At 41.4% G+C, this 21,372-nt stretch overlaps 3 protein-coding genes across 4 annotated transcripts in view; 2 read left to right on the top strand and 1 right to left on the bottom strand.

Annotated features, from left to right (window-relative positions):
• The window catches only part of LOC126402968 (synaptonemal complex protein 2-like), a 17,517-nt gene extending 10,996 nt beyond the window's left edge, over positions 1-6,521 (top strand). Inside the window, exons 36-46 of the mRNA XM_050065343.1 lie at positions 339-646; positions 1,584-1,874; positions 2,025-2,076; positions 2,277-2,402; positions 2,886-3,079; positions 4,518-4,612; positions 4,946-5,045; positions 5,165-5,223; positions 5,663-5,741; positions 6,064-6,120; positions 6,331-6,521. Of these exons, the coding sequence (XP_049921300.1) occupies positions 339-646; positions 1,584-1,874; positions 2,025-2,076; positions 2,277-2,402; positions 2,886-3,079; positions 4,518-4,612; positions 4,946-5,045; positions 5,165-5,223; positions 5,663-5,741; positions 6,064-6,120; positions 6,331-6,387 (1,418 nt within the window). The 3' untranslated portion in view covers positions 6,388-6,521. The remainder of the gene's footprint in view (positions 1-338; positions 647-1,583; positions 1,875-2,024; positions 2,077-2,276; positions 2,403-2,885; positions 3,080-4,517; positions 4,613-4,945; positions 5,046-5,164; positions 5,224-5,662; positions 5,742-6,063; positions 6,121-6,330) is intronic.
• Positions 6,522-11,415: 4,894 nt separating this feature from the next.
• Positions 11,416-14,523, bottom strand: LOC126402156 (uncharacterized). The gene is made up of 10 exons (XM_050063880.1): positions 14,449-14,523; positions 13,461-14,046; positions 13,086-13,225; positions 12,914-13,013; positions 12,628-12,760; positions 12,341-12,446; positions 12,192-12,239; positions 11,955-12,145; positions 11,688-11,846; positions 11,416-11,542 (listed from the first exon to the last, which is right to left on the bottom strand). The coding sequence occupies exons 1-10, from the start codon at positions 14,521-14,523 to the stop codon at positions 11,416-11,418; spliced, it is 1,665 nt and encodes a 554-aa protein (XP_049919837.1).
• A 4,025-nt stretch (positions 14,524-18,548) lies between these two features.
• wfdc2 (WAP four-disulfide core domain 2) lies at positions 18,549-20,087 on the top strand. Of its 2 annotated transcripts, XM_050065205.1 has the most exons (4): positions 18,574-18,795; positions 18,989-19,132; positions 19,277-19,414; positions 19,505-20,087. In XM_050065205.1, exons 1-4 carry the CDS (start codon positions 18,693-18,695, stop codon positions 19,636-19,638), a joined length of 519 nt encoding a protein of 172 aa, XP_049921162.1. In that variant the 5' UTR covers positions 18,574-18,692; the 3' UTR covers positions 19,639-20,087. The 2 variants fall into 2 exon arrangements, with proteins under 2 accessions (XP_049921163.1, XP_049921162.1); XM_050065206.1 differs by lacking the exon at positions 18,989-19,132 and having other exon boundaries at positions 18,549-18,795.
• The last annotated feature ends 1,285 nt before the right edge of the window (positions 20,088-21,372 follow it).

The following is a 21,372-nucleotide window of genomic DNA, read 5'->3' as shown; positions in this document are numbered from 1 at the left end:
ACCGCTACACGTGTTTCTAGTGGGACTATGTTTACAAGCACAAGAGTTCAGCGAGCCACCGAAGGACCGCCCTGCAGATTTACTATTGGTTCTGCAACGTAGGGAGTTTCTTTAAACTCTGAAATTGTATCCGCCCATCTAAACACAAAATCAGGGAGAAAGTCATCAGTCTTTAGTTAAGCAAAGCGACTAAAGACTGACTTGTGAGTCTAATTGCTCCCCAACCTATTAACTGTAAACTGATATGTAGAAAAGCATGTATATATTGACCTTCTGCTCTCTGTGCAACTTTTGAAGCCAACTGTTTTAACACCTGTATTTATTTTGGACCCTCACAGCTGCCCCGATGTCACCTCCAACCTTGGGTTTGACCTGCTCCCCTCTCCTCACGCCGCAGGGATCCCCACTTCCTGCCTCTCCTGACCCTCCCAGCGAGGACACCCCCTCGCCAATCCCGCTGCTACCCAAACCTCACTGTACAGTCAGCAATAAAGGAAATTGCAGGCCCTCCTCTTTCTACAGTGCAGACAAGAAGCACAGCACATCCAAGACTCAGTCCGTCCAGTCTGGCCCCTCTCTGCCTTCACTGACCCCTGTTGGTCGAACCTCTGCACCAGGGGCTCCCATTGGACGTAGTGCAGCAAAGGTAAAACAGCACCTCTCTGACACTTTATGTACGTCTCATGGATTCTGTGTTACAGGTTACAATCACATTAACATACCACATTGCCTTCACCCCACTAATTCATACAGTATCTGGGTAGTGTAGCTGGGAATATGTTATAGTAGTCACTTTATTATCTTTAAGATGTTTAACTACTCACCTCAGAGTCTTCATCAGTTCTGATGACCTGTAGGGAGTTCTCTGGCATTTAACATCTTCCAGTGATTCAAACACCTTTACACTACATGGAAGTCATTGACGTCACTCCACAGTCACGTGAGAATCACTAGAGTGGAATGGAGGTGTGAATTATTAGATGACCGAAGGCCTTCATAATGAGTAACCTAGAATTTAAGGTAGTAGGTCTGTGACCTAAACATGGCTGGTTGAAATTCTCAGACCAGCTGAGAAAACGTGGGCTGAGAGAGTAAAGAAGCAGCATCTCCCTCTGTAAACAATCATTTTTGAGTTTTGAGGTTCTCTCTTTAAGCACTTTGGTTACATTGAATCTCAAAGTGCCCAACCCTCAACTGCTAACAGAGGACTGAGATTATCCCAAGCCTTTCTCAGGGGTAAATGTGTGTAACCATGAGTCTGAAGTGGCCATTTGAGAGATTCAACTTTTCCTGATAAATACATCTCATACTTACACAGAAAATGTTGGAATAGCACACCATGATCTGAAGGATTAAACAGCATGATTGAAATGACCTATTTAAGTCCAAGCAGAGCAGTTAATAGCGCTGCAACACTTCATCTGTGCCTCTTAATGCATTGTTGAAAATGTCTATCTCTCCACTGTCCCTGATCCATGACAGACATGGTGAATAGATAACCACTAAATGAGGAGCCATATTTCTTCTTGCCCATCATTTTCTCATCACTTTCTGTCCCTCTCTATTCCTTTATTTGTGTCCAGATAAGTCCAGTCCAGCAGGTTCTACCCTCCACACCTCCATCTCCTTTGTCTCTGTCCACTCGGCACCTGTTGACATCCACACTCCTCGAGCTGGACAAGCCTTCCATGCCCTCTCCTCCTCAGTCTCCTATCCCTGAAGACACCACCAACTATGGGAACTGCCATGACTTTAGTAAGGTGTCTTCAGTGTCCTGGGTTTCACAGAGCCAGTCGTCTTCTAAGTCGTCAGTGCTCAGTAGCAGAGTGAAGGACAGCCACACTGCTGCCCCGGCTGTGTCTCATAAAACAGAGGTAGGGCTTCACCACACTTTATGTTTTATGAGAAACTGACTATAACTGGATGGGTAGATGCACTGACAAAACATCAACTGAATTATTGTGGTTTTAAAACAGCTGTTGCAATCAAACAAGTGACTAATGCATTACTGTCCATCCTGACAGAAAACACCATCTTCAGACCAAAACTCGAAGTCTGATCAGCTTCATATCTCAGGTAAAAGATCTTCTGTGTTCAGCTTGGTTGTTGACAAGTGCTACAATCTCACCCTGTAGCTAGGCCCCATTTACAACATTTCATCTATTGTAATTCCCTCAGATGGTGGTCAAACCCCTGATCTGTTTTAGAGGAAGTCCCTGTGTTAAGAAACAGTTGTATGCTGGGTAATGTATTGTAACTGCTGGTTGTTCTTACAGGACCCAGTCGCAAGCGCCACATCTCATCCAGTAATTCTGAGGAAGATGAGAAGGAAGAGAGGAAGAAAAGCAAGATGAGAGGACAGCGTTCTCCTCGGTTGAAACCAAGAAAGTTGTTCAAGTCCTGTACGTTTTCATCACTGCTAAGTAAACTAGTTGTCACTTCAATCTGGAAAAACATCTATTGAGAAATCAGTGTCTCTCTTGCAGAGAAATGCACATGGCACCCTGAAAAACATCTACATAAATCACACACAAGTATGATGAACGTCACCATGTTTTCTGACAACACGAGGAATGTGTGCCGTCATTTCATTAACCAACCAAACTCTTTGGTTTGATTTTATCTTTGAGATACTCTAATTAAGTTCAGTTACTTACATACTATATGCTACGCAGTTAACACAACACTTAGACAAAGTGTTAGGTTCTAAAACTTGACCACCTTTACTAGTTTTACCTTGAATATCAGCTATGACTCCTACGTGAGATAAGTTGGGGTAAAAAAAAGGGATGAGTTTTGGGGAAAAAAACTATTTGCAGCCTGTATAATTTACATAAATGTTTTTGGGATGTTAATGGATCAGTGAGATTGTCTGTTACCCTCAGTTGCTGAGGTGTCTGCTGAGGGTGAGCTAAGTCAAGTGATATCTTCGTCCCACACGATGAGCTCCAGTCACTGGGAGACTGAAGTGGGGAATGGAGACATGGACGTGGATGAAGATTTCGAGGTGCCAAAAATTGCCGTAAACCCGAGTAACCTGTGCCAGCAATTCAGCTCTGAGCTGAAGAAGAAGTTCCAGGTTGGACACACACACACACACATAGACACATATGCAGCGATACGCATTTATATAGTCAACAGGGAGAGAGAATGAGCAGCAGTTATTTTATTACTGACACACCACATTATGTAGTTTCCTTCATTTGCAGAATGAAAATAATGTGCATTTTTTACAGACCCTTTTAGGGCCGACGTCAAAATGCCGTCAGTTTGTTAGCTGGAGGCAAAACACAACTCATCACCACAGGGCTGTAGGCTACATAGGAGTCTTAAAATGTCGTCTTGTTGTGTTACTGGGTGCTAGAAGAGGAGTCACGGCTCAAAATATAAATTTGAGGGGCGTAAGTAGCTTAGTAGATAGCGCCGGCGCCCCATGTATAGAGGCGATGCCTCGCTGCAGCGGTCGCAAGCTCGACTCCGGCTTGCAACCCTTTGCTGCATGTCCCCCCCCCCCACTCTCTCTCTCTCCCCACTTCACACTCTTCACTCTGTTCTGTCCATTAAAGGTGAAAAAGCCCCAAAAAATAATCTTTAAAAAAAAAATTATATATATATACATATATATATGTATATATATATATATATATATATATATATGTATATATATATGTATATATATATATATACATATATTTGAACATGTACCAGCCAACACTGCCCGTCAACAAAAGCGTTCTCCATGCTGCTAACATTTCTCTGCACACTAGCTAACGTTAGCTTCAATGTCAAACCAAACTGGAGGAAACCATTCAAGTGTCGTCCTCCAGAAATCCCGTCAGATCATCATCCACTGAGTGACAGCATATTTACTTATTCAAGTCACACTCGTGGTCCCGGACAGTGAGTGACCTGACATGGTGCGTTCGTAAATTCAGTCTGACGCTCTACACTAAAATGAGAGCCCTGAAACTCAGCTTTATATTTCTATATGAATTAACAAGCGGTTAAGTTAATCACAAATGAACTCCACTCAGCACTCTAATGCTCCGTCTCCCCAGACAGAATGCAGAGAGTGCTCTCTGTCCCTCTGAGAGAGCGGTGCTCTGGACAACTGAATGGTACATACTGACAGTGCTCTGAATTTACAAACAGTCCAGTTTGTGCCAGATGCACTCCGGCACCTGGAATGTGTATTTCTGAATGCACCACTTGTATCATCTTCCTCCGTTGTCTAAAACAAGCCTAAAGAACTTGCTAGCTAGCGCTGACTAATGTCTGTGGAGAATTGTTTTGCCTCCAGCTAAGCCCCGCCCACCAAAAAACTTCATATTGTTTACTAACAGTAAAAGGGTCTATTAAGTATTAAGACCATGTGTGTCTGAGAAAGCTGTGACTAAGTTTTGAATCATACAACTTTTATTGCGAATCTCCTCAGCTCTCTTTCCATAGTTTTGAAATGTTGTTAAATGATAGTCGAACTAACTGAACCATTATTTGTTAAATGTGTTTGTTGTCAGAGCCGTCATAACATGGTGGAGGTTTACAACAAGCAGTCTTTGAAGACTGTCCAGCAACATGTCTCCTCCTTCAACATGCAAGTAACCAAATACAGGTCAGTTTGTGTGTAGTTAGTGTTGTAAACAACCAATGCTTTGAGATGGCTGTCGGAGATGATAGACGTAATATCACATTATCCCATCTGACGTGTAACAGGTGGTGTGTGTCACATGTTTAATTTCCAAATCATCTAGAAAAGAGGATTAGCATACCTGTTACCACTGGTTCCAGTTGGGCGCAAGAAGTCGCGCCCATAGTTCATGCAACAGATCATGGGAGCTAGGAATAAAGTGGATAAAGTAAACAAGCCTTCCAAGGGCAATCCTTACTGTTGCCATTGTCTTCATGTTAGATTTCCAGAACACTAGTTAATTCTCTCTCTGTTCAGGACTCAGAAGCTTGGACAGGTTCAGAAGGTCCTCTTGGAAGAGATCCGCAAACTGGAACAGGGCGACACAGTGCTGAAAAACATGGAGAAAGACCTGAGTGTATGCTACGACTCTCTCAAACTAATGTCAGATGAGACTGTCACTTAATATGATGTGTTCTTGATACTGATTTCACCAGTTTCTGATCAGTGTTTGGTCTCTGTTCTCCTCTCTTACAGATGTACTGGAAAAAGCAGATTGTGGCTTTCCATTCTTACAAGGAACAGGAAACCATGAGGTGAACTTCAGGCCTGTGTGTGTGTTAGTACTGAAAGAGACATATTGTTAGTCTGATGCTGATTTTCTGCCACACTCTGATCAGTGCAGCTCCCACAGACTTTAAACCCAAATACTGTGCAAAAGGTTGAATAACACACTTGTTTATTTGGTGGATTAAAAAGCTCTGAAAATAAGTTCCTCCTCAGGCTTATCATCATAAGCTAGATATGCACCCTGAGCTGTTCTTTGAGAGGATGTGTCCAGTGTTTCTTCATATGACTGAGCCGAGTTCATAGATGATTACTCAGCAAGCCTTTTTTTTAAAGAACCAATACATTTAATGTTTATCAGTGTTCCTCTTTAACCAGCAGTACATTCACAGTTGTCCTTTACCTTGAGAATGTGTCCTCGGCTCTCCCTCCTTTGGCTGTGTGACTGTCTTGTTTTCTTCCTTCCAGAAATGAGAGCCTGAAGAAAGCCCTCCAGAGTAACATGTGTCACAGCTTGGAGCATGAGGAGAGATTATTCACTTCCCAGGTGTGATCCTCAGGCCTAAACTTCACAGCTGATATCTGATATGTGCTCCACTGTGTCGCCCAAGTTTTAGACCTGTAATTATTGTGTAAATCCAGAGCTCAGGTGGCTTTAGATGAAGATTATTCATTCACAGTTTGTTTATTTAAATAGAGCGTGTCACCTCTGCCTGTCAACCTGTCTGTCCAATGATTTTTGCTGAGTGGCCACAGTAGCATTTTGCTTATCTCATTGTCTCATGTCAACTCATGCCATGCTCGTCCTGACTCTGTCATACTCTATGTTACCGCCCCTACAACCCCGCTGCTCTGCCTGCTGCTCTCAGATGTGCCTGATGAGAAAAGACATGAAGTCAGTTCAGGACAGACTCCTCAGTGAGATGGTGAGTAGACGCCACACAGGTGGCCCTTCAGCGTGGATCAGAGCACAACAACTAGGCCGGCTTTCATTGTGTGTCCTTCACTCTGTCAGCACAACAGGGCTCATTTGAAAATTCAGTCCTTGCAGAGTTTATGACTCAGATGATGTTGTGTCCTGTTTTTAATGAAGTGTCTTTCATGAATGTTTCTTTGTGCTTGTGTACCTTTTGTAGCGAGAGGGGGAGATCCAGAGTGTGAAGAGAGGTCTGCACGCCTTGTTTTTCCCCTGATGGAGCCGGTTTAGAGTTCTCCACACTATGATAAAGGTGTTTACTTCACCACATGATGCACACTGAGCTGTGGACTTCAGCTGTGCTGGTTTCATTTCAAAGTGTTGATTGTTCCAGGATCTTCTTTTATTATATGTGGGTGTGTTTGGTTTATTCTCATGTGTTGTTGCTATTTATGTTTTTAATAGAAATATTTACTATTCTGATATTTGTTTGATGATATTTATAAATCCAATACTTTTTAGTGTTATTTGGAAGTAAGTTAATGTAATAAACTTTTTTGGTTCTGTGATATTTTTAATACAAATTCCTGATGAATTTTTGTAAGTTAATGGAAAACTATTTAAAATGTTAAATTATCAATTGTTTTTAAATTCCTCTTTAACCTGATTCTTTATTGAAAATAAAACAGTTTAAAAAATGAGAGATGCCATTCTTAAAAAAAGACCTTGTATTTTGAAGACAAGTAGTGCTTGCAAAGGTATTTCTCTTCTCAGTGAAGACATTGACGGTCCCATTCAGATTGACATACTGTATGTACAGTTAATATCAATGACAAGATTGTTTTTTTTCCTCCGCTCTCAACCTGAGAGTCAGAAGCTCCACCAGAGTCCTCTTCCAGCAGCCAGCTTCCATGTGCCGATGTTCAGTAATATCCAGGACACACTGCTGCAAACATTACCGTCATCTTCTCTCCCACACCCTGTGCCCTCACACAGATGATATGATAGTCGAGGGTGCTGGAAGAATGCTAAAGACACGCTGAAGACGAAAAGGCTCCAGGCTCTTTGAACTGTCCACCGCAGCATTTCTTCACTCTCCGCTCTCATGGCCGGTGGAACCTGGAGAGACAAACGTAGAGAGACCGTGTGAGAAAGGGGAACCGTGAGAGCAGAAGGTGCCTTTGTCATCCAGCTATTATTGCAGCTATTAGCAGTTCTGTGGGGCTTTTTTTTTAGCTCAGTGGTTACATGTGCTGAGAAGCTGGACATGTACTCGCATCCAGTCCTCCCTCTGGGTCACTGTTACAGCTCACAACAATTATAAACAAGCTTAGCCAAGGACACCGTGGCGTTTTATCATTTCTCTCTGCTCGGCTGTACGAGCCCTTCAGAGGACGACCTCCCCTACCCCCCGTTTACAAGCACTCCCATCTATCTTTAGCTCCTCGGTGCTCTCTGGATGAGCAAGGGGAGCTAAATTTAGACCACTGCTGCCCAGAATAGAGCACGCATGCATTCCCAAACACATACACAGACACACACACACACAAAACTGATTTCAATACTGCTTTTATTAAGTTCGGGCAAAACTGAGAATTAAAAAATAGGCATCTCATCGTAAACACCCAGCCTTTGTGCAGACAGACCAAATATGAAGACATCACATTTTGGGTTTCCTGCACCTTATACTTCATTCTGCTGAACTTAGACCTGTTGTCCTCGTTCGTGGACACTTCTTCTGTGCCATCTAGTGGTAGTAAGAGCGTAATACACTAATCCATGAAAAAACAAGATGGCAGCCATCTCTGCTAAGTCAGTGTGGACAAGGTCCAAAACCTGATCACATGTTATGGCACATCTGGAATAGTCGCAGAAGCGCAGTTCTCTCGTTTGAGAATTCCCCACCAAATTATTTTGCGATGTCAATTTGCTGCGTCTCAGGTGCAGCCGCCGTGTTGGATTTGCTCTGCACCGCTCCTCTCTACTATGAGACACAGACTACACTACAGGCGCTTTTCAACTGGTGGTGCTGCGACTCCTCTGGACCTACTTTTGAATCTTTAGTAAAGACTTTACTCTGTAACAGATGCCACTGCAAATGTGGCGAATTACAATACATGTGTTATTTATTTACAACTATGCAAATAAACCTTACTCTGGTTCTAGCTGCTCAAAAAAGTACAAACATACACACACAAACAAAACAAAGTTAGTCTACAGTAACGAGAGTAAATGTAATTCGGCATCCCTCCTCAAGCCAACATGTATGTAGGTCCCATGTGGGCAGTAAATGGGCTGAAAAATGGGCTCCCAATGGGACTGTCCACAAGGTACAAATTGACCCAATGCCATTTGCCCACATTGATGGTTTATCTATAACATGCCCATTGTGGACCTGTACCTTCTTGGTACCCATAGCACTAGCATAACCCATATGGGCAAATGGTAATGGGGCCAACATGGAACCCGTGGACAGTCCCATTTGCGGCCCATATTTCAGCCCATTTTACTACCCACGTGGGACCTACATACACATGTTGGCGGGGTGCACATTAGTTAGTAGGTAGGCTGCTTTACAGATTATATCAGACTGGCATACAAAACATAGGATCATTTTTTTAATTTTGATATGATGCAGTGTTGGGGATTAAAGTCGTTTGAATCAGCTTTTAATCAGCTACAAAATTTCAATGATGCATTTGTTATAATAATATAACAATAGAAAGTGTCCTTATATTTTATGGGGCATTCTTCACTTTAACTACAATTTGCTGCAAACATCTATTTCTATCTGTATTGCTACTTTTCACACAAGTAACAGGGGACGTTTTGCCTCCTCCCTGATACAATAGAGGTAAATGATTTATGTTGCTCACAGCATTAAAGTATTACATCTAAAATGAGTCTCAGAGACTCTTTCCAGAACTAGCGTCATCATTGTGATCAGTTTTCATTGGAACTGTATATTACTGAATTAATAGTTGTTATGAATAATGTTTGGGTGACCCTTTGATGGATCTGTTCTTTTATCCTGTAGGCTTAACCCACACATGTAATGCTGACATATTGTATGCTACTTACAGCTGGCACACCGTGACCAGTGGTTGAAATGAGGGGGGATGAGGGGGGATGCCATTCCCTTTGTTAGAAAATTGACCAAAAAGCATCCCCCTTGTTAATCTAGAATCTGTGTGTGCAGGCACGGATGTAATCTGGGGGGCAGGGGACATGTCCCCCGCACTTTCCGTATCTGTGCCCTCCGTCCCCCGCACTTTTTACAGCCGTTACAACCGTTCAATTTGTTTTTAACATGTGGTAACATGTCTTGTTTGCTATATTCTCTGAGCAGCTCAAATGCATATTTTGGTTTTCTTATTCTCCCAGCTTAACTTCTTAACTTTTTATCTTCACATGATTGTAACCTCCTCACTATTAATCAGCAACTATTTTTCAATAAAACCATCTGGATTTTCTGTACATGGCAGCTCCTCTGGACACTGGGTGAATTCCTGCATTCAATATAACATGTTTTTTATTTCAATTACCTTAAATGCCAAAATATCTTTTTTCCTGTCCACAGAAATGACTAGGTTATTCATCTCGACATCCTTAAATGTTTACCAATTCTCTTTGTTAAATTGTTTTTCTATGTTTGCATTTTTGTGTTTTCCCCCGTCTGTGCCTTTTTTTTTTTTTTACTGTTGTGTGTTTTCTACATATGTTGGATTTTATTTTGTTAATCACGCATAAAGGTTTTACTGCAGCAATTCTGGCTTGCTGCTGTTTTCTGCTGCAGGCTACACTCTAAAAAGTAAGATGACTAATTCATTTTTACAAAATATGTTGCAAAAAATGCACACATTCAACATTCAACCACAATATACAGAGTGGTTTATGGTAAAATGACTCTAAATGATTAAAAAAAAAACCCATTGGATTTCCTATTGTTACCTCCGCCCAAGGAGGTTATGTTTTCGCCGGTGTTTGTCTGTCTGCAAAATAACTCAAAAAGTTATGAACGGATTTTGATGAAATTTTCAGTAAAGGTGGATAATGGGACAAGGAACAGACGATAAAATTTTGGTGGTGATCGGGTGAAGCAAAGTGGATAAAATAATAAATAAAGTCTATCGTCTGACAGCCTCAGCAGCAATTCCAGTTTCTAAAGACGGTGAAAATAGCGCTATCTGGTGGCCGGAAAGCACATCTTGTTCTACTTCCTAAATATTGTTGTAATTGTAAAGTTGAAATTAATGTTCTGTGTTGGAAAAGAAAGAAAATGAAAAATACAAAAAGAACATATATTCTGTGTTGGTACAAAATAAAAATGAAATAAATACACCACAGTGTCTCCATGGTGAAGGCATATATAACCTAATAATGATAGTGATGCAAATAACCTAATTGTGATGCAGGCTGCAAAATCTGATGCAGAGGGGGAGGGAATATCACCTACTTGGCGGAGGTCTGCACTCTCTGAGCGCTTTTCTAGTTTATTGTATGCAGGTAGTTTTGCAGGTAGTATTTTGATAGAGTCCATGTACATAGAGAAAGTTTTTTTATAGTTTGAAATGTAGAGTTGGTATTTAATGAACGAAATGTGGTTTTAAGCAGAAAATTGACGAATTGGCTAATTGTAAGAGAGGCAGGTAGAAAGGTAAAAAGTATCTTACGGAAAGTTTAGGTTAACACTTGTTAGCAATTGTAAAACTATTGATTTTATATAGCAAATATCACAAATTTGCCTCAAGAGGCTTCACAATCTGAACAGCATATGACACCCTCTGTCCTTAGACCCTACGTATGGATGAGGAGAATCTCCACAGAGGTGGGATCCCTTTCCCAGGATGGACAGACAGGCAATAAATGTCAATGTGAACAGAACAGACCAACAAGTAAAGTCACAGTATGGACATTAAGAATGACAAAGTAATAGACACGTTGTAAATGATTATGAATGTGTATTTTAGACAGTGATTAGAACAATATAAAAATATATAACTATACATATTTACATTTATATATACATATATATATGAACAGTATCCTATAATAAATAAACAAATAAATAAATAGATAAATAAATAAATAAATAATTAAATAATTAAATGAATAAATAGATAAATAAATGAATAAATAGATAAATAAATAAATAAATAAATAGATAGCTGAATAATAAATAAATAGATAAATAAATAAATAAATTAATAAAATGATAAATAAATAAATTAATTAATTAATTAATTAATAAATAGATAAATAGATAGCTGAATAATAAATAAATAAATAATATTTCAGATGTCCTCTATTTCTTGGCCTTCTTTAAGATCTTGTCCAGTGATGATCTTTCGTTTACTGGAGCGATCTTTGTCCACAGTTTGATGAAGTCCTTGTGGTCAGCCAATTTTAAGAGGACTATCTGTCCATGGTGCCTGTGGAGGAAGACATTTCTCATTTAGCTCAGTATTCAGAAAAATTAAATTATGACTGTGGAAACACTGGACGAAGAAACAGGAGCTGCAAGTTCACAAGATTGTGCAAAATGTTACACTAAATCTAAAGAAGTTGATAACTCACCTCACTTCTGGCGCGCCATCGACACACATCTTGGAGACAGCAAGAAGGAAGCGCTCTGTGAGTGTCCTTCCTGCTGTCAAGATGCGAGCTGCTCCCAGGCTGTCAGCCAGCTGATGCAGATGTTGAGCCATGCTGCCTCTGACTGCAGCACATCGGTGGCTGCGGAGGGACAAAGACAGGGGAACATGAGACACTATGTTTCATTATCCTATTTAACTTTGTTTTAAGGTTTTTTGCTGGTAAAATAAACCTCTTCTCTCCTCTTACCTCAGGCCTGCGTTCAAAAGAGCGCTCACAATGCGACCATGGCTGCAGTTGTCTACCAGGGCGTCGAGAGCAAGATTAGCCTGCTGGTGAATGAAGGCACTCGTTGTCTGTGCCAGTTTCAGCAGCAAGGCTCGGCCTGTTCCCTCTGCCTCTGGGTCCATGGCCTTTCGGAGGTGAACGTACAGCTCTGCCTGCCTCTGGGTCCATGGCCTTTCGGAGGTGAACGTACAGCTCTGCCAAGGTGTCCATTGCTTCACAAGCAACGGCTGAGCGCAAGTTGTTCACCTGTATAGTGAGAATAAACATCATCAGTCAAAGCTGTAGTGTGCACACTCATAGACACATGTTGGCAAATGAAAATGCATAGAGGAAAGTGTGTACAATACCTCCTCGATGAGAACCAGACATACTTCATGGAGTTTTGTCCTCAGTGTGTCTGGGTGGTGCTGTGCAAGAGCCTGAATGATTTTCAAGCTGTCGATTTTCTTCTCCCTGTATGTTAAAATGTAAAGTATAATTAACCTCATAAAAGTTACTGTTACCAACATGTGCTGGCTCCATATTGATATGACACTGACAGGGTTCATGTCAAAGTAGTTGCAACATGACTGACTTAAGATGAAACATTTGTTTAGCTGGTACAACAGACTGCTCTGTGTTGTCGGTGTCTTACCAGTCATCTAGGGAGAGCAGCTTTAAACAGGCAGACAGGCTCTGCACAGGGTCGGTCAACGGCTGTAGCTCCGTCTTCTTGACCTTTTTGTCCATTGCAGCGTTAGGGCTGCAGTCGGTGGTTGTGTCCTTGCCTGGTAAAAAGCAAAACATTCTTTACTCACATGTCCTGTCATTCATATCACTGTACTCACAGTAGCTACTATAATTCTTTACAGACAACTATAAGAAACCCATGAGTACAGTTCACAGCTTTGACTACAATTATTCAGGATATCAGAACTTACCTGCCACGCTGACGGCTTTTGCGGGACGCAGGGCCACCCCGGGTCGAGTTCCACGTTTCCGGGCCTGGGGAACTCTTGGAGGGGTGGGAGCCAAAGGCGTCTCCACAGGGGTTGCTGTCGGAGCAGGTGCAGGGCGTGTCATGGTAGGTGGTGCAGGGACCCTTTTGGGTGCCGCTGCAGGGGTCGTCTTTGGAGCTGCTGGAGGTCGAGGTGAAGGGATGGAGGCGAGCTGGAGGCTTTTCAGTCTCTCCACAAAAGCCTCGACTTTCCCTTTAGCCGATTGTAGCCTACATCCATCGGCTACCTCTTTCTCTGTTAGTGCAAAAAAAGGATCACATAAATTTCGACTGTTCTCATACCCAATGAGTAACTTAGATGTAAGTGTACTTGTAATAAAGTGTTTTAATATTTGAGATGATGTCCAATGATTTAGCAAAAAATTCCCATGCTGTTTGAGTCTAACAGGAACATAAACAACCAGAAGGAACAGCAGGTGTTCCCACAAAAGCTAACCTGTCCCTAAAAGAGTTTGTCTTGAGGAACTGACCTGCTCCACTGTGTTTGGCTGAAAATACAGGCAGACGAGATGTTCTTCTCCTGAACAGTGGGACTGCTCGACGAGGAGGAGGAGGAGTTGTTGGTTCCTCAATCAGAGCAATGGCCCTCAGCTCACTGGGTGTTTGACAATCAACCGAGCTGAGGGAGGAGGTTGAGCTCTGGTCCCGGTCTGCCATTTGAGCCTCCTTACATGTGAGGGCAGCCATCTGGCTGCCAAGAAGCACCTTCTCCCAGAAGGAGTCGTCCTCCTCATCAAGACTTCCAGGCCTCTGGTGTCTGTCGACGACCTCAGTGTTGAAACGAGGAACATCTGAACGAGGGGCGATCCTCCTTCTTCGTTGGGGGGATCTGATGCTTCTTTTTGGTAAAGGTGGTGGTCGAGGTGAAGGCCGGGTGACATCCTGAACGGGGAGTCCCAGTCTCCCCAGAACAGCGTCATTTCGGGCTTTCGTCGCAGTGCACAGGTTTTCTGCCTGGCGAACTAACGTAGCCCTCCCTGCCTTCTGGGAGTCCAGGATGCTGGACTCACTGGTCGAGCCATCAGGATTTTGATGTCCACTGTGGCTCCCAGTTTGCTGTGGAAATAAAGCACAACACTACTGAGTAACTTGGTAATCATTACAGTTGAGATGATCCACTTTGACTCAGTTATGAACAGAAGGAAGATCAGAGATGACAGTTTTTCCTCAATTGTTTAAGCACAGTTCCTGAAACTGTAGCTCAACTTCTCAAAACTCTAAACACAAAACTATTCTTTTGAAAACTCAATAAATGTCTTGCAAAATTAAACACTGCACTTAAAACCACATTCCCGCTTCTCAAAACCAATTCTTTCCACCAAAACATTTAGAATTTCAATTGTAGTGACAAAAATTATAGTTTAGCAGTCTGGAGTCTTTTTGATGAAACATTAGCTTCAAGTTTTCAGAGCTGGGAGAATATTTGTGTTTTTGTGTACAAAAGAGTTGATTACTTACACCACCATCCTCATTGTTCTTGTGGATCCACTTCCGAAATGGGAGGCAGATCTTTGACAAGTTGCAATTCTCCATACTTTTTCAAAAACCAACTCAATTGTTCGAAAGACCAAACAACTGTGTGTGTACTCTTCTCTCAGTGAGATCAGTGTGAGACTGACAAGTGCAGGGGGTATTTGTAGAGATCCAGGCAGTCAAAGAGATTCCGTGTTCCATTCTAAACTCTCCTGTTCCGTTCTGTTCTGTGTGTGTGTGTGTGTGTGTGTGTGTGTGTGTGTGTGTAATTTACACATATGCAACATAAATATTAGATTTGCATTGTACATACTATATTTCATCTCAAAAAATGGTTAAAGTTGAAGGACAGGAACAACCCTGATCCAGCTCACCTGCACACCTCACCCTCACTTCTGCATATTTTCAGCTCTTTTACATTAATTTCCACTTTCTCTTCAACTGATCCTTCTGTATATCCCTCAGTATGTCATCTCCAATCATATTTTGATGACTGTTTACTATAACCATATCTAAATAGCTTTAATCACACATTTATTGCCAAAAATTATTTTAATGGAAGAAAGAGAGAAAGGGTGTTCTGATCCCTAATATGAACTCTCTCTCTCTCTGTATTGGGGCCTCAAAGGGTAACTTCGGTATTTCTCAACCTGGACATTATTTTCCCATGTTTTTGTGTCTAAGTAACTAATGGAGACAAAACTAAGCACTCGAGGCATTTGTGCACAGTCAATGTACATCCAAGTAAAGCTTGTTTTGGTCACTGACAGGCTCAGATTGTTACTATAAGTGTCTGACAACATGGTAGAAAGGATTCCTACAGAGATAGAGCTTTGCATTAATGAGTAACATCCTTTTTGTTTAATCAGAAACAGCCCCGAACTCAACTCACCAAACACACCACGGGTAGTCCATTACTATGCAATGACACATCACTTACTGTACAACAGCAGCTCCAAAAAAAAGTTGGGATGCTGTGTAAAACAGAAATAAAAACAGAATGCAAGGATTTGCAAAAACTGATGTTCACTGCTCAAAAAACACCTGTTCAAACATTTCACAGGTTAACTGGTTAACTGGTGGTGCAAGGTTCACTACTTTATGGAAAAACTGTGTGGGCAAACAAAAGTCCAGCAAAATGTTTCTCAATGCCCCTGTCCCAACTTTTATGGAACGTGTCCCAGGGATCAAATTCAGTGTGTTTATTTACATTAAACAATAAAGTTGATCAGTTTGAACATTAAATATCTCCTTTTTGGACTGTATCCAATTGAACATGGGTCAAAAATGATTTGCAAATCATTGCATTCTGTTTTTATTTACATTTTACACAGCCTCCCCACTTTTCTGGACTCGAGGTTGCCACTTTAAGTTTAACTTTGAGGCAGCTTTCGGGGCTTGTACTATTTCCCAATTCTGTCTCATGGCAAATTTTCCTCGTTGCACTTTTAAAAACGATCTACACATTGAAATGGAAACTTTATAAAACTAACAAACAAACAAAAAAACAACGATTATTTTGTTCAGGTCCAGATCAGATTTGTCCTACCATGCTGCTGCATAAACAATAAGTAAACATTTTTATTATCATTTCGTCAGGATAACATTAAGACACGGGGGAGTCTGTGTAAGAATGACCTACCAACACAATGTGTGCATTTGCAATGTGTGTTAAGTGGCAATAAAATATATTTCAGAGGACATGTCTGTACTATTAACCACATTTATGAGATGGTCGCACATTCTGTTGTAAATTTCATACCTGACAGAATGAGCTATACTGTACCTTTCACTGCAGTAACAGAGGTACACATTAGGGAATTCATTCTGTGGCTTTTCAACATACCTCTACTGGCGTGGTAATAAAAGGTATTAAGGTGAAAGCCATGCCCTATTGCCTTTATAAACTAATTATTATTTTGCTGAAAAAGTAACATGACCACTGTTCACTGAAGGTCAAAGTTTGGGACCATTTTCCCAACATACATACGGATAAAGAGAATTACACACAGTCTTTTTATTACAGTGGCGCACACATAAAACCAATGTTTCCATGGAGCGTTTCCCTGCGTCATCCCCCTCAATGTAACAGTTTACTACAACAAATACTCACAACGCAGGTATTAAGACAGGAATATTTTCACACACGTACATCAGAAATCGAAGAAGAACTTCTCCCAATATATGAAAATGAGCAGTTTAGGTTTGTGTCTTGAGGCTCGTCCGTGACACAGCACAGTTGAGTGCATGGATTGGCAGCACCTTATCAGTATCAGGGGACTGGATCAGATGGACAGTCCAATCTCACTGCAAAGACGGCCAGACTCATCTGAAACTGAATATGTGCAAAGCTGCATGCTGTCTCATGAGGGGACAAAATGTAAATGTGCAGACCGTCTCATTGATGTGCTGTTGTCAGGGCTCAGAGACGAGACGCAGTGTTGTTTTTCAAGGACAGAAGTCAGATTTCATCCACAGAGTAAAACAAGACATGGAAACACATCAAAATAAGACATGTGAATGCGAGGGAATTAAAAGTATAGGAGGGGAATGAGGAAAGTGTATAAAACGCTAAGCCTTTGAATGAAATTTCTGTTCCCTCAAATTTATATTTCAGGAGAGAAGCTCTTTATATAAGTGTGTAATCATCTCCCTCACTTGAAAATGGCCAGCACATTTTAACTTCACATTAGTTTAACTGGCATTAACCTTTATGATGAGTAGTCCCCATATCTCATCCCTAAAAGCCTGTTTTAACAAGTGTGGTGCAAATAAAACAATTTGAGCTGCTTGTCCTTGATATTAGTGACAGAGAGTTAAATGAAAATTGTTAAGACACTGACAGTGTTTATGTTGTGCAACCTCAGTGTCAGTGAAACATGACTCAGACTTCACATGTAACAGCTTTCATGTAGCTCCTGATTCTGCCAGTAGATGGCACCACAGGGTCAGACTGAGAACAAAATACAAAGTACGTCCACTGTCAGATACATGACACTAAATTTTACACAGTGTAGTTCAAGTGGCAACTAAAGTCACAACACAAGTAAATAAGACAACACAGGAAGAAAAGACATTATAAATATGAAATGCTGGTAGAGTGCACTCAAGCTAAATGTAACACAGGGTGTATGCTGTTGTATAAATAATTTTATAAACAGTAATCCATTAAAGTCATTAAGTAGTCTTAAATTTGATTAATTGCCACAAACATGATCTCATTTATCTTTTCATTTAAAACAACTTCAGCTTTTCTGAGTGAATTTAAGCACATATATACTTTGTATTAACTTCACAGCAAAATGTAGATTAACCTAACTCACTCTAATAACCGTATTTCTACATACAACCTACCTCTGCAGAGGATCATATATATACCTTTACACTTACCTGCAATGCTTGACTACTTAAATATGATTAAAAATGATCTTGCAAAGGTCTTAAATGAATTAAACTGTCGTCATTATCGACCCCACAACTTGCTCAAGAGCACAATCCTGTTAAATTATACCTGAGCTGTCTACACCAGTGGTTCTCAACCTTTTTTGCATTAAGGACCCCTGAACTGATACACACTGATACGTATGAGGTCATGGACTCCCGTTTGATAAGATTTTGCTTCATGGACATCCATCTGAAAAGATTTTTTGGCTAGGAGTGTGTGCAGTGTTTAAGTCATTCAGAGCCTTTTCTATGACAAAACTATTCTTCATGACATTTATTTCAGTTCTCTAGTATTCTTTAAACTCCACACAGACAGGTCCTAGGCGGTCTGTGTGGAGTTTGCATGTTCTCCCTGTGTCAGTGTGGGTTTTCTCTGGGTACACCAGCTTCCTCTGTGCAGGTTAGGTTAATTGGTGACTCTGAATTGCCCATAGGTGAACGCAAACATGAATGGTTGTGTGTCAGCCCTGTGATAGTCTGGTGACCTGTCCAGGGTGTACCCCGCCTCTCACTCAGTGACAGCTGGGATAGGCTCCGGCCCCCTATACAAACTACAAAATTAACATTATGTAATAAAAAAAATAGAACACTCCATTATTACCTGCTGAACAGATTCAGTTAGAAGCAGCTGAGTCTGTTGTCACATCCCACCAAAAGCTCAGCTGTGGGACTTGAAGTCTACAGGCACAAGGACCCAGCATCCTGTGCCTGGCTGCTCAGCCTGCAGGTTGTGTACTGGGATATTTGTCCAAACAGGAGTACATTCTTGAGAGAAAGAAGTTACCATGGAGCCACACTGGTCGGCAGTTTGTGCACTGGTTTTAGCTCTCGGTGCATTTGTGCACTTTGACATAGTTTCTGCTGCAGGAGCTGATGGAAATAAAACAGGTATGTTTTTTAACTTATGAGATGTGTTTAATGTGTAATCTACCAATACACTGTGTACTTCTTTAAAAATAAGTGCATGTTTGTGTTTCATTCCACCACTAAGCTGTTCAGCAGCCACACACCTTCATTAATGTTGTCCCAGTTACCACAGCTGATCTTTCTCCTCTTCTGCCTCACTGCCTCTTTCTCTCAGTGATTCTCCCCAAACCAGGCCACTGCCCACGTCGCCTTAATGTTGTCCCATCACATAAGGGGTGTGTGTGTGATGAAGACTGTCCTGCTGACCACAAATGCTGTGTCTTTGACTGTGGAGCTGTCTGTGTCCCTCCTGCTTTCAGTACGAGCCACAATGTTTAACTCTATGAAGCTTTGGTTCTGAGTCTCCTCAGTGACTGAACTGACGTGGGAATCAAGCATGGACACAGACTTTTAAATTTCTCTTTTAGCTGTCTTTGTATTTAATTTATCTTTGTCCCATCAGCCAAGCCAGGAGTGTGTCCTCGCAGGAAATGGGGCTCAGGACCCTGTGCTGAATTTTGCTCCAACGACAGTGACTGCCCCAGTAATGAGAAGTGCTGCCACAATGGATGTGGACATGAGTGCATTGTACCATACACAGGTTAGATGTGAACAACAGTGGCAAAAATCCCCCAGAATTCTCCTTCCTGTGATTGGATGAATGTGACACTGTATGTTTATGTGTCTTCAGTGAAGCGTGGTCGCTGCGCTCTCCCCCAGGGAACCCCCATGTGTGCTGAGTACTGCTACCATGATGGTCAGTGTCCAGGAGAGCAGAAGTGCTGCAAGACGACCTGCGGCCACGCCTGCAGCGAGCCCTGCTGATTGGACGGCTCAGCGTCTCAGCTACACGTGTGGCACTTGTTTGGTTCCTTTCATGCAACACAGAAAATGTATCACTTTTTTTTTACCTTTTCAACTCCATAGTTGCACAGTTTGGTACAATATGAGCGTTAGTTTGCACAAAGTTTGGGAGTGGAAGTATTTTGTTGTTTTCCTTTAATACAGTTAAGACGCCATTTTATGTGCCTTTACTTTGAGTACATTTGGAGAAACAAGAGCAGGAGGAAATGAGTTGGTAGGGCGCCATTCACATTCTTGAAAAGACCTACAGTATTTTACTTACGAGTATTGATAGTGTATCATCTAGTATATTTTAAATGGATTAAATATGTACTGTACTTTTACATCTGTTGCTTGTAGAACTTGAAGGTTTGGAGCAATTTTCATTCCTTTGTATTTCAACCAATAAACATGTTTCCAGACCCCAGAAATGTCTTATATATTCATCACCTCGCACGTTACAGGTCTCCAATTGCACAGGTCTGTTTTACGGGCCTATTAAACGAGAACTCAGCTGAGAAAACAAATGATGAAATATGCTGAGAATGGAAAGTGCTTACTGGCAGAGAGCGAGTATTTAAAGAGGTGGCCAGGAACGCCTGCAGCTCGAGGGGTTTCGACACTGTTGCACCGCAACCTCACATATCTTAAAAAGCAGCGTGAATTAAAGTTAATGTACACGGCCAGATTTAAAAAGTGTGACTAAGTGTACTCGTCTAGCCAATTACAAACATGTGCAGAATGAAATGAAGGCTGAGTCACTTAAAAACACACCATGTTCTCTGGCTGTCTATTTACTTAGAGAGATAACATATTTTGCAGCTGACCACATATGAACATCACTTATGTGGAATGCTGCTTTTTCCTTTGTTTTCGTTCCACGCCGTTGCCAAACGTGCAGGGGTGAGACTCGCTGACCGGCCAAACACAGAGACGTCTGTGTTTGTTCTCTCGCAGTCTGCCAGAAGTGGGGCCAAGTTTGTTTACACAAAAATGTGGGCACTCAGTGGGAAGTAATAGAGCTCCAGCCCCGCTGCAGTTTGGAACAGTGTGCTTTCTTTCACTACTCGATGTTTGAATAAAACTTGGAGAAAAAAAATGTTTGTTAGTTTAATGAAAAGGCGTTAAAGACACACTGGTTTTGCCACACACACACACACACACCGTACCGCTTCAAATATTCACATTCTGCGAAGTGGACTTTTAGGCAGACAGACATGACGTAGGATTGTTCTGGGTAAAAAGTTCAACAAACAAATGAATGGTAGTATTTACTGGTAGGGTGATTGTAATCCCCATAAAAACAGACTTCAATTTGCTATAAATAAGACACACTGAAACTGCATTGAACTGATGAGTGAGTGAGTTAACAACCCGACAAACTGAAGGCAATTAGCTATGAAGCAATCTGAAAAAAGCAAAACTATATCATATCTGTTTACGAACTCTGACAAAACCCATGCAGTACAATTGCACCGTACTTCCCAAACACATGCACATAGCTAAAACCTTATGACTTAAAAACAGTAGTGTATCTGGTCACACGTGTCTTTGAACTTTGCTCAAGCAGAGCTCATTTGTATGAATGTGCTCAGGCACACTCAGGGTGCACTGCTCGTAGGCAAAAGTGTTTTAAATCTTAAGGTTTTTCTCAGGGAAAATGCATGTGTTTGAGAAGTACTGAGCAAACGACTGAAAAAATGAGACTTGGATTAT

Source organism: Epinephelus moara, chromosome 16, assembly GCF_006386435.1.
Source record: "Epinephelus moara isolate mb chromosome 16, YSFRI_EMoa_1.0, whole genome shotgun sequence".
Taxonomy (NCBI): Eukaryota; Metazoa; Chordata; class Actinopteri; order Perciformes; family Serranidae; genus Epinephelus; species Epinephelus moara.
Note: the sequence above shows the minus strand (reverse complement) of the source record. Positions and strands in the feature narration are given on the sequence as shown.